General features: G+C 37.6%; 1 protein-coding gene across 1 annotated transcript in view; it reads right to left on the bottom strand.

Annotated features, from left to right (window-relative positions):
* LOC135880855 (disintegrin and metalloproteinase domain-containing protein 9-like) overlaps positions 1 to 11,080 on the bottom strand; it is a 35,982-nt gene extending 24,902 nt beyond the window's left edge. The window contains exons 1-4 of the mRNA XM_065407223.1: positions 11,011 to 11,080; positions 3,842 to 3,939; positions 1,345 to 1,421; positions 572 to 650 (exon numbers count right to left, since the gene is read on the bottom strand). Of these exons, the coding sequence (XP_065263295.1) occupies positions 572 to 650; positions 1,345 to 1,421; positions 3,842 to 3,939; positions 11,011 to 11,080 (324 nt within the window). The remainder of the gene's footprint in view (positions 1 to 571; positions 651 to 1,344; positions 1,422 to 3,841; positions 3,940 to 11,010) is intronic.
* Between the last annotated feature and the right edge of the window lie 2,020 nt (positions 11,081 to 13,100).

Here is a 13,100-nt window from a genome sequence, read left to right as displayed (position 1 = left end):
TTTTCCTGAATCAGGGCCTCAAAACTGGGTAACTTTGCATCTTGATCCAAAAATGTATGTTACACAATGGCTATATAATCAACTAACCTAATTTCAGTCTTTATGTAAGCTTCCAGAGCATCCTTCTTATACATTCACATATTTCTGAAAACAGGGGCTATTGTAGACACCATGTCATCATAAATAGCAACAGGTTAAACATACTTAGAGTTAAGATTATAGCACGGCAGCCTTACATTTTATACCCATTGGTAACAATGACATAAAAATACCACAGGTTAATGGAGGAGTGCTCAAGAAGGCCTAAAACGCGATCCAATGCAACCTTCTATTATTCTCTAGTTGGTCTTTGAGTGTTTTATTCATTGTTGTGAACTCAAGCAATTGTCATTCTTATATCAGGAAAGATATAAACACAACCAGAATTAATGGTTGTGTATAAGTATTTTTGTTTAAAAATGTATTTAAAATATAAGCATCCTTGTGGACAGCATTTGGTGTCACAAAGCTTGGCTCCCCTGTGCTAAAGAAACAGTCTGACACAAAAACTGAACTTTAATAAGCACAGTACCTTGGTTTTTGAATGGGTAGCCTCCAATTTCCCATTTTTGCTGTATGTATATAGTACAAAATCTTCACTAACAAGCTTTCTGTAAACAAAAATAAACTGCAGCTGTTTTAAGAGTCTATGACAAAATATACATCAAGTATCATATTCAGCAATACATTTTGAGGGTAGCACTTTGATGATAAATTTGCTATTAAACACGGTAGAAGGACATAGAGTGTAAAATAGGATGCTTTTTTAAAAAAATCAGCTGCATCATTTTGAGAATAATTTACTTTTAAAATATTTTTTACCAAAAAAATCCATAAATGTATTGTTTTTTAACTTGATGCATTCTTTCAGTTATTGGACAAGTGGCTGGCCTATAAACTTTTGAGGATGGATAACAACAAAATTAGACAAATTCCTCCACAATAATTAACAAAAATAGGTAGCAGAAATCTAATTTTGCACTGATTTATTTTTCAGTGAGAACTTTTTCTTCTGTAATAAATCTCTATTAACAATATGCTTTTTGGCATACTGTTTCTTATATACAGTGGTGCTAAGTGAAACTTTCATCAGAATTTTAAAAAAATTAACTACAGTAACATTTTCACATTTTATTTTATCCATTTTCAAGCCAGCTCCTTTATACAATATTTATTATCACCTCACTTTCATTACATACTAACATTTTAGACTGCTTATTCCAAACAATTTTCAATACAAAAATAGTGGTCTCTATTAAATAAAATCCAAAATTGAAATGTGTCCGAGAATACTGCATAACCTACTTATTTTTCTTTAGCTTTAGGATGTATGTTCCATTTGCAGTTTGAATCGAATAAGAGCGATTATCATCTGAATGGTCCTGAAAACAAAACAAAAATATCCCTGGGTTACGCAGTTACCTACCTGATCATAAATTCATATTTTCTCTAACCAAAAAAGACACTACTACTACTTTTGTTCAATGTTTTAGGTAAACAATAAATTTACAAAGAGAGATATTCTTAAAACCTCATGCTTTGTATATTCCACAGTGATGGTGGCATTCCCTGAATTATTTTTTATTATATGCCGAGGCGTTGTAGTTGTGTTGCTTCCAAGATATTACAGAGACAAGGTGGATGAAGTAATATCTTTTATTGGACCAACTTCTGTTGGTGAGAGAGATAAGCTTACAAAGAGCTGTTCTTCAGGTCTGGGAAATGCTAAAGTACATGTTGAGTTGGTCTAATAAAAGATATTACACCCACCTTATCACTATTTTTTTTATTGAAATTTTACATTCCATGCAGCTAGGAAAACTTCATGGAAAAGACACAACAAAAAACAAACAACCAGCAGAAGGATTAACATACTCTGCTAATAGAGACTTTTATGGAAATGTGACAATATAAACTTATGCTAATAGGAGAGCAGAAAATAACCATTAGCAGTGGTAAATCCAGACTAGCAGTCTAGGGTTTTATACTCTCAAGAACAGATGCCCCTTACTAATTTATCAGGGTGAAATAATGGAAAAATTAAAGCTGGACCAAAACCCAGCCAAATTCTGTTCTCTGAGCAGTGAGGAGCCAGCATAACTATTGTCTGTCACCTCCTGTGGGATGTAACATTAGTGCAACTATGGAGCTGCACTCCAGCTATTCTTGGGCAACCAAGCATATTTAGAGCAGCCAAAGGCTGCTCTAACCTGTATCAAAAACCAAACTAACTCCTGACTGATCCCAGAATCCAAGGAGTGCAAAGATAGCTTAAAGCCTACACTTTACGCTGAGCAGAGCTTGTCTGGACCCATGAAGCAGGGCCTTCATAATAAAATTATGATGCCAGACTGGTGATGGGATGCACTGTTGCATCGTTCATTACAACATCTCCTCCCTTAGAAAGAGAGTAACTTTCATCTTATTTCAAACATGGGACACTAAGCATACTACTAAAGCTTTTGGTATAAAACTTACAATAAGATTTTTGAACATGATTTTTATGGGATGATAAATGGAGAATGAGCAGTGGTTAAAAGATTGGAGTAGCTTATCATAATGAGCTGAATACAGAGTAAATATTTTTGTGATTACCAAACAGAAATTCCAATGCTTAGACATTAATGGTGGACTTTTCAAAAGCACTCAGCATTGGCCTAACTCTACTGTCATAGAAGACAACTGGAGTGTTACTGCAGACTTCAGTGGGAGCAAATTTAGGCTATCACCCGCGTTTTTGAAAATCCCCATCCAAAAGAGCTGTATTTTAATAGTTATGCTGTAAAAAGTGTAGGAAAGCACCAAGGGGAGGCAAATGTGGAAGATTATCTCTTCTTTTGTAAAATCAGCATCTGTAGTCTTCTCAGATGACTATCTATCCTTCTTAAATTAAAAAAAGATCTTTAAAAATAATTCATTAATGTTTAACACTGGGTTATTGCTTGTAGTGTCAATACCGTCCATGTGTACCGATGTTGTAATTTATCTTGCTACCTTAGATGTTTCATTTAAAACTTTTATTACAAAAGAAGGGAGAAAATGTGTAGGGAAATTCATTGTGTAGAGTAAAAACAAAGTCTTTGAGGCCCATCCATAATATAATGCCTTGTGGCACTCCTTATGCAAATCATCATAGCCCAATAAACAATATTCAAATTCAGATTCCACAGGTCAGTTCACTGAAAGATGACTAAATCTGACCCATTATACAGTATTTCCCTGGCAACCACACTCTAACTTGGAGCAAATATTATCTCAAACATTCATTAATATTTTTTCTCATCTAGGGAATTTAGTGTCAAATGTATCACCCCTTACTCTCTCAATTAGCCCCATGGAATTAAATGGGACTACTTGTGCAATGCAAATATGATTGGGCCCTTATTTACAGTGAAAGGCACTAGGATGACTGAAGTCCTCTGTTTAGCCAAAGAACCGGCACAGCATGGATAATGTCAGTTTAAACTTTCCTATACTGTCTAATTTGACTTAGAGAAAACACCTGGCAGTTTTCCATGTTCACTCAGATTTTTGTCTCTGCTAAGATTGCCAACAAAAATAGCAATCAGTATGAACGGAACTACAGATTTGTGTGATGTGGAGTGAGAACACCATCTCATGCCTGTTTTGAAGCCAATTCTGAGAGCACAATAATTCACTCACAAACATGCAACCTGCTGAAAGGTATCAGAAGAGATTACTTACTATTCTACACAGTAGGGTGTATTCTTTTATATATACTGTAGTGCAATATTAACATTAACAAATAATTCAGAAAAAAAAATTGGCTAGAAAAACAAACCTCATGTAAATATGTGTGGCGTCTCTCCCTGCCTGTCAAACTTCGAGGGGTAATTATTTCAAATGTTGTAAGTCTAGATGTCTGATGAGGGGATGCACCTAAAAATAAAATTTAAAATCTCTAAAGAAATAGAAAGTGTAAATAATACACAAACTCTATGTTCACAATGGTCACCACTGAAAATCAGTTTAATCAGAGAAAGCTAAGTGCAGGAAGAGAAAGGATGGTCTCATAGTTAAGCAGCTGAATGCCATAGTAAACTGGAGTCTATCCCTGTCTCGGCCAGAATTCCTATGTTATGCTGGGCAAGTCACGTAAACCAAAATTTTCACAGGTGGCCAATGTGTTCCTCATTTTCTGGGTACCCAGCTTGAGGCTCATAGGGTCTGATTTGCAGAAGTGTTGAGTGCCCACAACTGCATGTGAAGTCAATAAGGGTATGTCTACACTGCAATTAAAACCCCCCAGCTGGCCCATGTCAGCAGACTTGGGGTTGTGGGGCTCAGGCTAAGGGGCTGTTTAACTGTGGTGTAGATATTCAGGCTCAGGTCCCAGAGCCCAGGCTCCAGCCCAAGCCCGAACATCTACATTGCAATTAAAAAGACCCTTAGCCAGACCCCTTCAAGCCCGAGTCAGCAGACACAGGCCACCCATGGCTTTTTAACTGCAGCATAGACATACCCTAAGACCTTTGCTCTGAACATAATAAAGTGCTATAGCATGCTAAATACTCTGAAAAATTAAGTCCTCAAATTAGGCACCCAAAATTTGTTGACATTTTAGACAATTTTGGATTTAATCTCTCTGCCACAGTTCCCCCACGTGTAAAATACCCCGTCAGTTCATAGCGGTGGTACAAAACTAAATTCATTAATGTTTGAAAAGATTTAAAATACTACAATGATAACACCACAGAAGAGCCCATGAGGAAATTCATAATTCTGTACTCAGTACAGTGTTTGGATGGTGTGCAGTAAATAATGCATGGTGCCACACATTAATTGAGCAGCATTAAAAAAACCCTAGATAACCACCCATTTGCTGAATAAGGCTGGAATCTTGTGGAAAAAATAATATATGATCATGTAATTAAAAACTGGATCATAACGCCGACAAAAAGGGTACAAATTAAGGTTGTACAGGTGACATTAATTCTGGCATTTTCTACCTTTTGAGTGCTTGATTTTGCAACCTTAATAATGTTCTTTTAATGTAGGGTGGTGTGATTTTTTTGTTTTCCCTTCTGTAACTTCCTATGTTTGCAGGAAACTTAAAAACTAAATAAAAATAGAAATTTCATCATGTAGAACTGCACTCACCCCAACATGGGTCATTTGCAGGGTTGGTGTCTTTAGATCCACAGCAAAGTTATCTACAACTTAAGCTAACAAAGTAATCGGTAGAAGTAGAAGGCAGTTATCTCCTATGTGGACTAACCACTAGGGTGGCTGGAGACACACACTTTGCCAGTCTGTTTCACAGTGATTTGCTAGACAGCAAAGAAATGCTGAGACTCCGCAATAATGGATTCAATTTGAAGTTCTACAGGGAAGTGTGTTCGGTAGTTACAGATCCCTCTGCCCCATCTCCTCACCTCACCACTCTTCCCTGTCCCTTTTTTTCTCCTATCCCCAACTCCCCAGCTCCTGCCCTGTCCTCTCCCTTGCTGATATCCTCTTGGCTTCTGTCCATCCCTCCTGTCTGACTCCTGCCCCTGTCTCTATCCACAGTTCCTTCCCATCCTCCCCCATACTTTGTTTCTGCCCCTCTTTCTATATTCCTTCCTGGTTTTCGGCTCCCCTTTGGTCCTGCTTCTATTCTCTTTCCCTACCAAAGGTCCTACCACATTCCCACTAATGTACATCTCTACCCTCACGCTGTTCCTTACCTAGCTGCATCAAACACGTGGCTCTTCCTTCACCTTGCTGCCGGGCATGGCAATAAGGCAACATTGAGAGAACACAAGACACAGAGTCCCTGCTCAGTTCCTGAGCATGGTGCCACAGCAGCCACTGTAGCCAGGAGGGGCAATTTCAGGGGATGGCGCATGGGTATTCCAGTCAGCACACAGGAGCTGTGAAGGGATGAAGCATGCTCAGAGCAGACTGAATCTTCACAGAACTTATCTGTCCAAATCTAGCACGTGAAAACAGATTTTTCAGAGACTTATAATTTGGCCAAATTTGGGCAGAGTTTCACAAGAATGGCAAGGATACATCCCTGATACCAACAGAACCCCCTGCCAAATTTCAAGTCCCTGTTCCAATTCATGGAAGTACTAGAGCTTCTCAGAGAAACGGAAGAATTTTTTAACGTTGGAAACACAATCCATTTCACCCTAGCCTCCTTCGCAGAAATGGCATGGAAAATTTCAGTCCAAACGGTTTAAGTTTGGCAAAGTTATATGCAAGTGAAAACAGGGTCTTACAACAGAAACAAACAACTATAGAAATCACTACTTGTGCCACCTATAATAAATGACTTTGCCTTTTTCTTTTCATTGGGTACAGTATCAAAACAGAAGACAGATTATGAAATAGCTCTCAAACTTTTGTATTGGTGACCCCTTCCTCACAGCAAGCCCCCAAATGTGACCACGCTTAGAAATTAAAAACACTTTTAAAAAATATTTAACACTATTATAAAGCCTGGAGGCAAAGCGGGGTTTGGGGATGGAGGCTGACAGCTCGCGACTCCCATGTAATAACCTCTTGACTCCCAGTTTGAGAATCCCAGTAGCAGGACATGAATGCCACATGTATCTTTACATTTTGCAACTCTATTGACTTTTTCCTTTCAGTCAAGCAATTACAATCTCTTTTGCCTTTGTGTTTCTAAGCTGAATTTGTGTATTGCTTTTTTAGGTATTAACAGGTCCCTGTGGTTACTCAAGTGGCTAGCAACTCTGGTCATGCAGCTAATCCTTATGACACTTCTTGGTTGAGTATGCCTTACCACTTTCATTTGAGGTTTCAAGATCTCAATTATATATCAGGTTGCACCATCTGAATATGAATGCTGGTGATATACTTTTTCTTAACAGACTGACCATTTTATTAATCATTTTTCTTATTACATCTAAAAGTACATTTGGTTATACACTCACTTAAAGCCTTTTTTTTAAACTTTATTATTTCAAAGAGTATTGAAAATATACATAGCATTAAAGTGACTTCCTTTTTTCACTATCTAGTATCAGTGGCTAACTAGCTAGTGGTTTTTAACTTGAGAATCGTTTTAGCGCATCTATCATGAACTTCTGCTTACATATAAACAATCTGTGTCTACCAAAGATTATTTTACTTCTCAGATCTAGGCAGAAAATTATGCCTGGACATAAACATACATAAAATTAAATCCATAGATAAAATCCATATTTTATATTACTCTCCTTATGCCTCTGCGGTACACATCATGCTAGTGTTTGCCTGGCTGCCACACTCCACCCAAGAAGTAGTAGCAATGCAGTGTTACTGAGTACATATAATTTCTAAAGTTGCTTGGTAAAATCTGGCAAGAATGGCACCACATTGGTGTAAAATACTACTACTGAAAATAATTTGATAGTGGAAAGATAGGAGAAAATGTGGGAAAGTAGTAAACAATTATTTTTAAATAATGGTTCCCTTTCACCCCCACCATTTTAGTATCCGGAGTCTAATTGTAACATGGAAGTAGAATAGAAACTCATTCAACTCCAACTGGGAGAACCATTGTGAATCAACAAATTTGGAGAATTAGTACACAAAACACAGAAAAAGGTTAACATATCACAAAATATACATTGTTTATTTGACAAGTGTAGTTCAGTTTTAATATTTTTAGTATAATATTCATAGAACCACGTGGAAATATGCAGATGAAGAGCATTATATAAATGCTAAGAATTATTATTTATTTATTCTATAGTATACAGTAACTCCTCACTTAAAGTCGTCTCTGTTAACGTTTTTTCGTTATTACGTTGCTGATCAATTAGGGAACATGTTCGTTTAAAGTTGCGCAATGCTCCCTTATAACGTTGTTTGGCAGCCACCTGCTTTGTCCACAGCTTGCAGGAAGAGCAGCCCGTTGCAGCTAGTTGGTGGAGGCTTGGAACCAAGGTGGACCGGCAGCCCCCTATCAGCTCCCCGCTCCCCTAAGTTCCCTGTGTGGCAGCTGCCCAGCAGGCTATCAATTGCCGGCAGTTCAGCTGTCCCCACACTGCCATGTGCTGCTCCTGCCCTCTGCCTTGGAGCTGCTCCCGGGAGCCTCCTGCTTGCTGTGCGGGGAGGGAAGACAGGGGCTAATGTCAGGGTGTCCCTCTCCCCCGTACTCCTGCCCCCCACTTACCCCTTCTTCATACAGAGCAGGGTGAATACAGGACAGGGCTCAGGATGGAGAGAGCTTGCTGGCCACAGCTGCTGTCTCAACTTGCTGATATACTTAAAAAGGCAGTTTATTTAGAGTGGGGTCAGCATACTTAAACGGGCAATGCACATCTTTCTCTCTCCCACACACCGGATGTGTGTCTCTGTCTGCCATACTGTCTCCCCTCCCTCCATTCCTGCTGCCTTGTAGAGTGTGAGGCTACATTAACAACAATGTGTTAACCCTTGAGAGCTCAGCCGAGTGCTAGTTCATCATCTAGCAGTAAGGCATTCCCTGAGAAATATCCCACCCTCTTCCACCCTCTGACTTCACCACCTTAACCAAGCTTCACAATCATCATCGCTGTGTACAGTATTAAATTGTTTGTTTACAACTTATATTCTGTGTGTGCGCGTATATATATCTATATCTATATATATAAAAATATAGTTTTTTGTCTGGTGAAAAAAATTTCCCTGGAACCTAGCCCCCCCCTATTTACATTAATTCTTATGGGGAAGTTGGATTCACTTAACATCTTTTCACTTAAAGTCACATTTTTCAGGAACATAACTACAACGTTAAGCAAGGAGTTACTGTATCATATTCTCTTTAATATAAAAATATGTGGTGACAATTTTAGAAATAAAAATGAAAACAATTGTATCATCTCAGTGTTTTCATTTTGGACTTAAAAGACATCAATCTAAAATGACTGCAGCCAAAATTATCTTTCTACCCAACTAATCTAACCACGTCAACCCCACTTTCCCTTTGAAATCTCTCCACTGAATTAAATTTTGACTTCTTGTCTTTGTCTTCAAGGTCCTGCATAATTCTCCCTCTCACTACTTTTACAACCTTGTTTCCTCATGTTGACTCCCGCCCCCCAACCCAGCTAATCCAGCAATGACAGCTTTCATGTCCCATTTTGTTTGTTTCTGTTAGTCATCAGTACACCCTATTCCAACACACCTTCTGCATTATTTCAGAATTACAGTACTTCAGTGGTACAGCTATTAACCAGGAAGCTGGAGATCAAAAGTCTGATTAGAATCTGATCTCAGCAATGCAGCTTTACATTGAGGTAAACACCTGGTTCAAACGGTGAACTTTACCTGATGACCTTTCCTTCCCTTTTGTTGTCTACTCACTGAGTTTGGTTTAATCCCTGCTGAAGTCAACAGAAAGTCTCCCGTTGAATTCAGTGGGGCCAATGGATAGTAAATTATAAATTAATTTTAACAAAGCAAACTGCTTTCCCCCACTTGAACTGTGCTCTCAGATAACAAACCAAAAGGATTTCATCTCAAATATAAGGCAAGATCACGCATGACACAGAAAAGTCCATGGAAGTAATCCAAAGTGGCACAAAAAATCCACAATGTTCTCTTCACAGAGTAGGAGGAGGGTTCTTCAGCACAATTTCTGTAGATGGTTTCTTCCCTACTAAAATCTCTAAGGCTTTTTAAGGGTTGAGCACAGAACAACATTATTAAGGAGGACTCTCCAATTAAAATAATATGATTTCCTTCCGCAAAGAAACATGTTTGGGGTCTGTAACACTGGTAGGATTTATAGTTTCAGTAGTTAGATTTTGTAACTCACTTATAAAAATAGCCTTCTAAAATATTAGTACTTAGCACTTACTGTGTATGTTGCTTCTCATCTTCAAATTATTGATAAATATTAACTAAACTGCACAACCCCCTTTTTCCCCACGTGAGGCAGGTATGTATTTTTATCCACTTTTAACAGATGAGAGAACTGAGGCACAGATGAACTAAGTATCTTTCCAGAAACCACAGAGGACATTAAGTCAGGGTCCGAATAGGGTTTAGAACTCCAGAGATCAAGGGTCATAATTTTATGCTAATACCACACCTGTAAAAATATTGAATACTGAAATGTCCAGTAACAAAGCTAATTTTCTTCATATTGAATAAAATCCTGCCCTCACCTAACCCATGAGCATTCCCATTAAGTGTCAATAAAATTGAATTTTCTCATAGTCTGTTTTATGTGAAAGTATGGCATTGGAGTGGAAGCATATCTCATTTATCCAATTATCTTTATAATGCTGTATGATCAGAGATATAATACATCACCCAATTAATTTTTAAAACAAGTTCTACTAATTTATACCTTGATACTAGAAGGGGAGGGAAGTACAAAAAATTACTGTAATTGAGTCACAAATATACAACTGTATAAGTAATGGTCCATACACACTATTATTTTGTTGAATCCTAAATGAAAATGAATAAGAAATTAAAAAATGAGAAGTCCAACAAAAATACACAATTATTTTCAGGGAGAATTCCCTCACATCACTGAAGACCTGAAATTTTTTTATCCATTGTTCATCACAGATGAGGGCTACAGTTATTCCAACTGTCACAACAAATACTTTCTACAGAGCCTAGCACGATGGGGCCCTGGCTTCTAAGCACTACCATAATACACTATCATACTACAACTAAGTGAAATCAAGGAACATAAACCTGGCTATTGGAATAAATGTGCATAATTAAGCTGACTAGGATCATTACACTCAAAATTCCAGTCTGTTCAGGTGGTAAAATAAGAAAGACTGCTTGTTATACATGCTGGCCAATGAAGCAGAAAAAGAACATACCATACTTACACACTTGTCACACAGAAAAAAAAATACATCTACAGACCTCATCCTGCAGTCAATACATTTCTCCGGGACTTGTATAAGAATTTTGCTTGAATAAAGAGTTCTGGATCATGACTTATGTGCACAAGCATAACTTGCAGCAACTTTCTCACTGAATATTAAGACTGAAGCTCACCTGCTGTACGAACTGGCTTTCCAATAAATATTAGTCCAAAACCAAACAAAAGTAAGCTGCATTTTAACATGGTTATTTTTCTCTGAGCAAACACTTCACGTACTAAGATGTTCAGAAACACTGTTTTATTTTGGATGGTGCTCTTACCAGCAGTTTCCCTTAAGTGAAAGAACTAGAAAAACTAGAATCTTTTGTTGTCAAGGCAAACAATAGATAGCATTGAAAAAGCATTTCAGGTACGTTAGCAAACACTCCCAAGGAACAGGGAAGTAAAATTTCTCACATTGTGCTTTTCAAAAACTGGTTAGACAACTTACAACAAACCCAATATAACATGATCCTAAATGCTGACTGGAGAAAGCCAGCTGACATCGTAAGGATGACAAGACAAAACTGATTTATTCTAAAACCCTTTGAGATCAAAGACCAGCAACAAATGCAAATACTCTCAAATGCTAGACAGGAAAACAAAGCATCATATAAGCTAGGTTATTGAGTTAATATGAACCTGCTCAACAAAAATGCAGCTTAAAATGTACCAGAATTACTCAGGTTCAATTTGTAATTGTTCTTTGTTTTGCACTTTAGGAGTTTTTATTTCAGAAAAATGTTTGAAAATATTGTCCCTATGAACACACAGAAATCACACATTAACCATATAATCCAGAAATGCAACAGAATGTAATTATGGTGATGCTCTCTTTCTCTCCATAGTTAACAATAAACCTTCCCATCATAAGTCTTATTTTGAATCATCCTTTAGCTTTCCCAAAAGCAAAATGATCTTGCTGAATTTTTATATGCCACATCTTAGTCCAAAGTAGAAAAAAATGTTTTTCAATTGGATGAATTGGACAAAACATTTTGAAAATTATGCAGCACCATCTTCTTGCCATTAAATTATTTACTGAGAAGAGGTGGTACTTTTGTTTTGCAATTTTACTAGGAATTCTGAAATTCATTTTTTCCAGATGCTGATAGAGCACAGGCACATTCTCTGGATTCCCATTTAAATAGGGACTTCATACAAAACAGGAAGACACCTATTGCATTTGTGATATGAATTTGTGCTTATTATGGGTTTTAGAGATTTTTCTCTTTACAGTCATCTAATTGTGTTTCTTCAGCCAAAATGTAAGGTGTCAGAACAACTGCATACTTCAGTTGCCTAATTTTGAGCAGATAAAGTTGCACTACAAGAGAGAAAGAAATCTGAACCCTTGTAGTGTCCTAATGCAAAATAAATCACCGGAAACAAATGCATAACTTAATAGATCTTTTCCATCTCTAATTTCTGTGGTGTCTCATCAGCGTTCAACAAATTCATTTTGGACTACCATACATGCAATCTTTACAGATTTGGGCTCTATGACTGTATGCCTTAACCCAACAACACAGTTATGTCTGTGTAATATGTACAAAAAAAGGTCCTTGTTGCTATCACATATTCAGTGGTCTTTTTCATCTTATTGAAACAGCTTTTAAAATAACTTTGGTAGTAACAAAAAAAGCTGCTATTGGGCATTTTTTTTCAAATAATATATACTTTTTAAAATACATACATAGTGATAGGGTTGGTCAATGACCAATTATTAGCCTTCTCCATGATCAGGCAGAAGACTCAAGTTGGATGTCTAGATCTGGACTTTTGTTTTCCAGGTCAGCTAGAGGGATGGGAGATTGAGAGCTCTTTCACTTGCTGTATAATAAAATTCCTGACAACCAAGGCAAGGACAGCACTGATTCCACTCTGAAAAGTGTATAATTTCTGTAAGCTTTGTTTGATGGGAAGAAAAAAGTTAGGTCCCGATCCTGTAAAGACTTACACAGTCCCACTGATCTCAAAGCACAAATTCACAGTGGATAAAGTGAAGCATGTGCATAAATCTTTGCATGATCAGAGCCTTAGACAGGGCCGGCTCCAGGCACCAGCCCAGCAAGCAGGAGCTTGGGGCGGCCAAGGGGAAGGGGCGGCTCTTGACCTCACACGTTCATTGCAACATAACCAATCTGTCACAGAGATAACCACAAGCACAGATATCTCACACTCATTTATCTACATCTAGTCTGATTTTTCAGGATGATTCATA

The sequence above is a fragment of the Emys orbicularis genome, chromosome 7, assembly GCF_028017835.1.
Source record: "Emys orbicularis isolate rEmyOrb1 chromosome 7, rEmyOrb1.hap1, whole genome shotgun sequence".
NCBI lineage: Eukaryota > Metazoa > Chordata > Testudines > Emydidae > Emys > Emys orbicularis.
The sequence above is the reverse complement of the archived record's forward strand: the minus strand, read 5'-3'. Positions and strand labels throughout refer to the sequence as shown.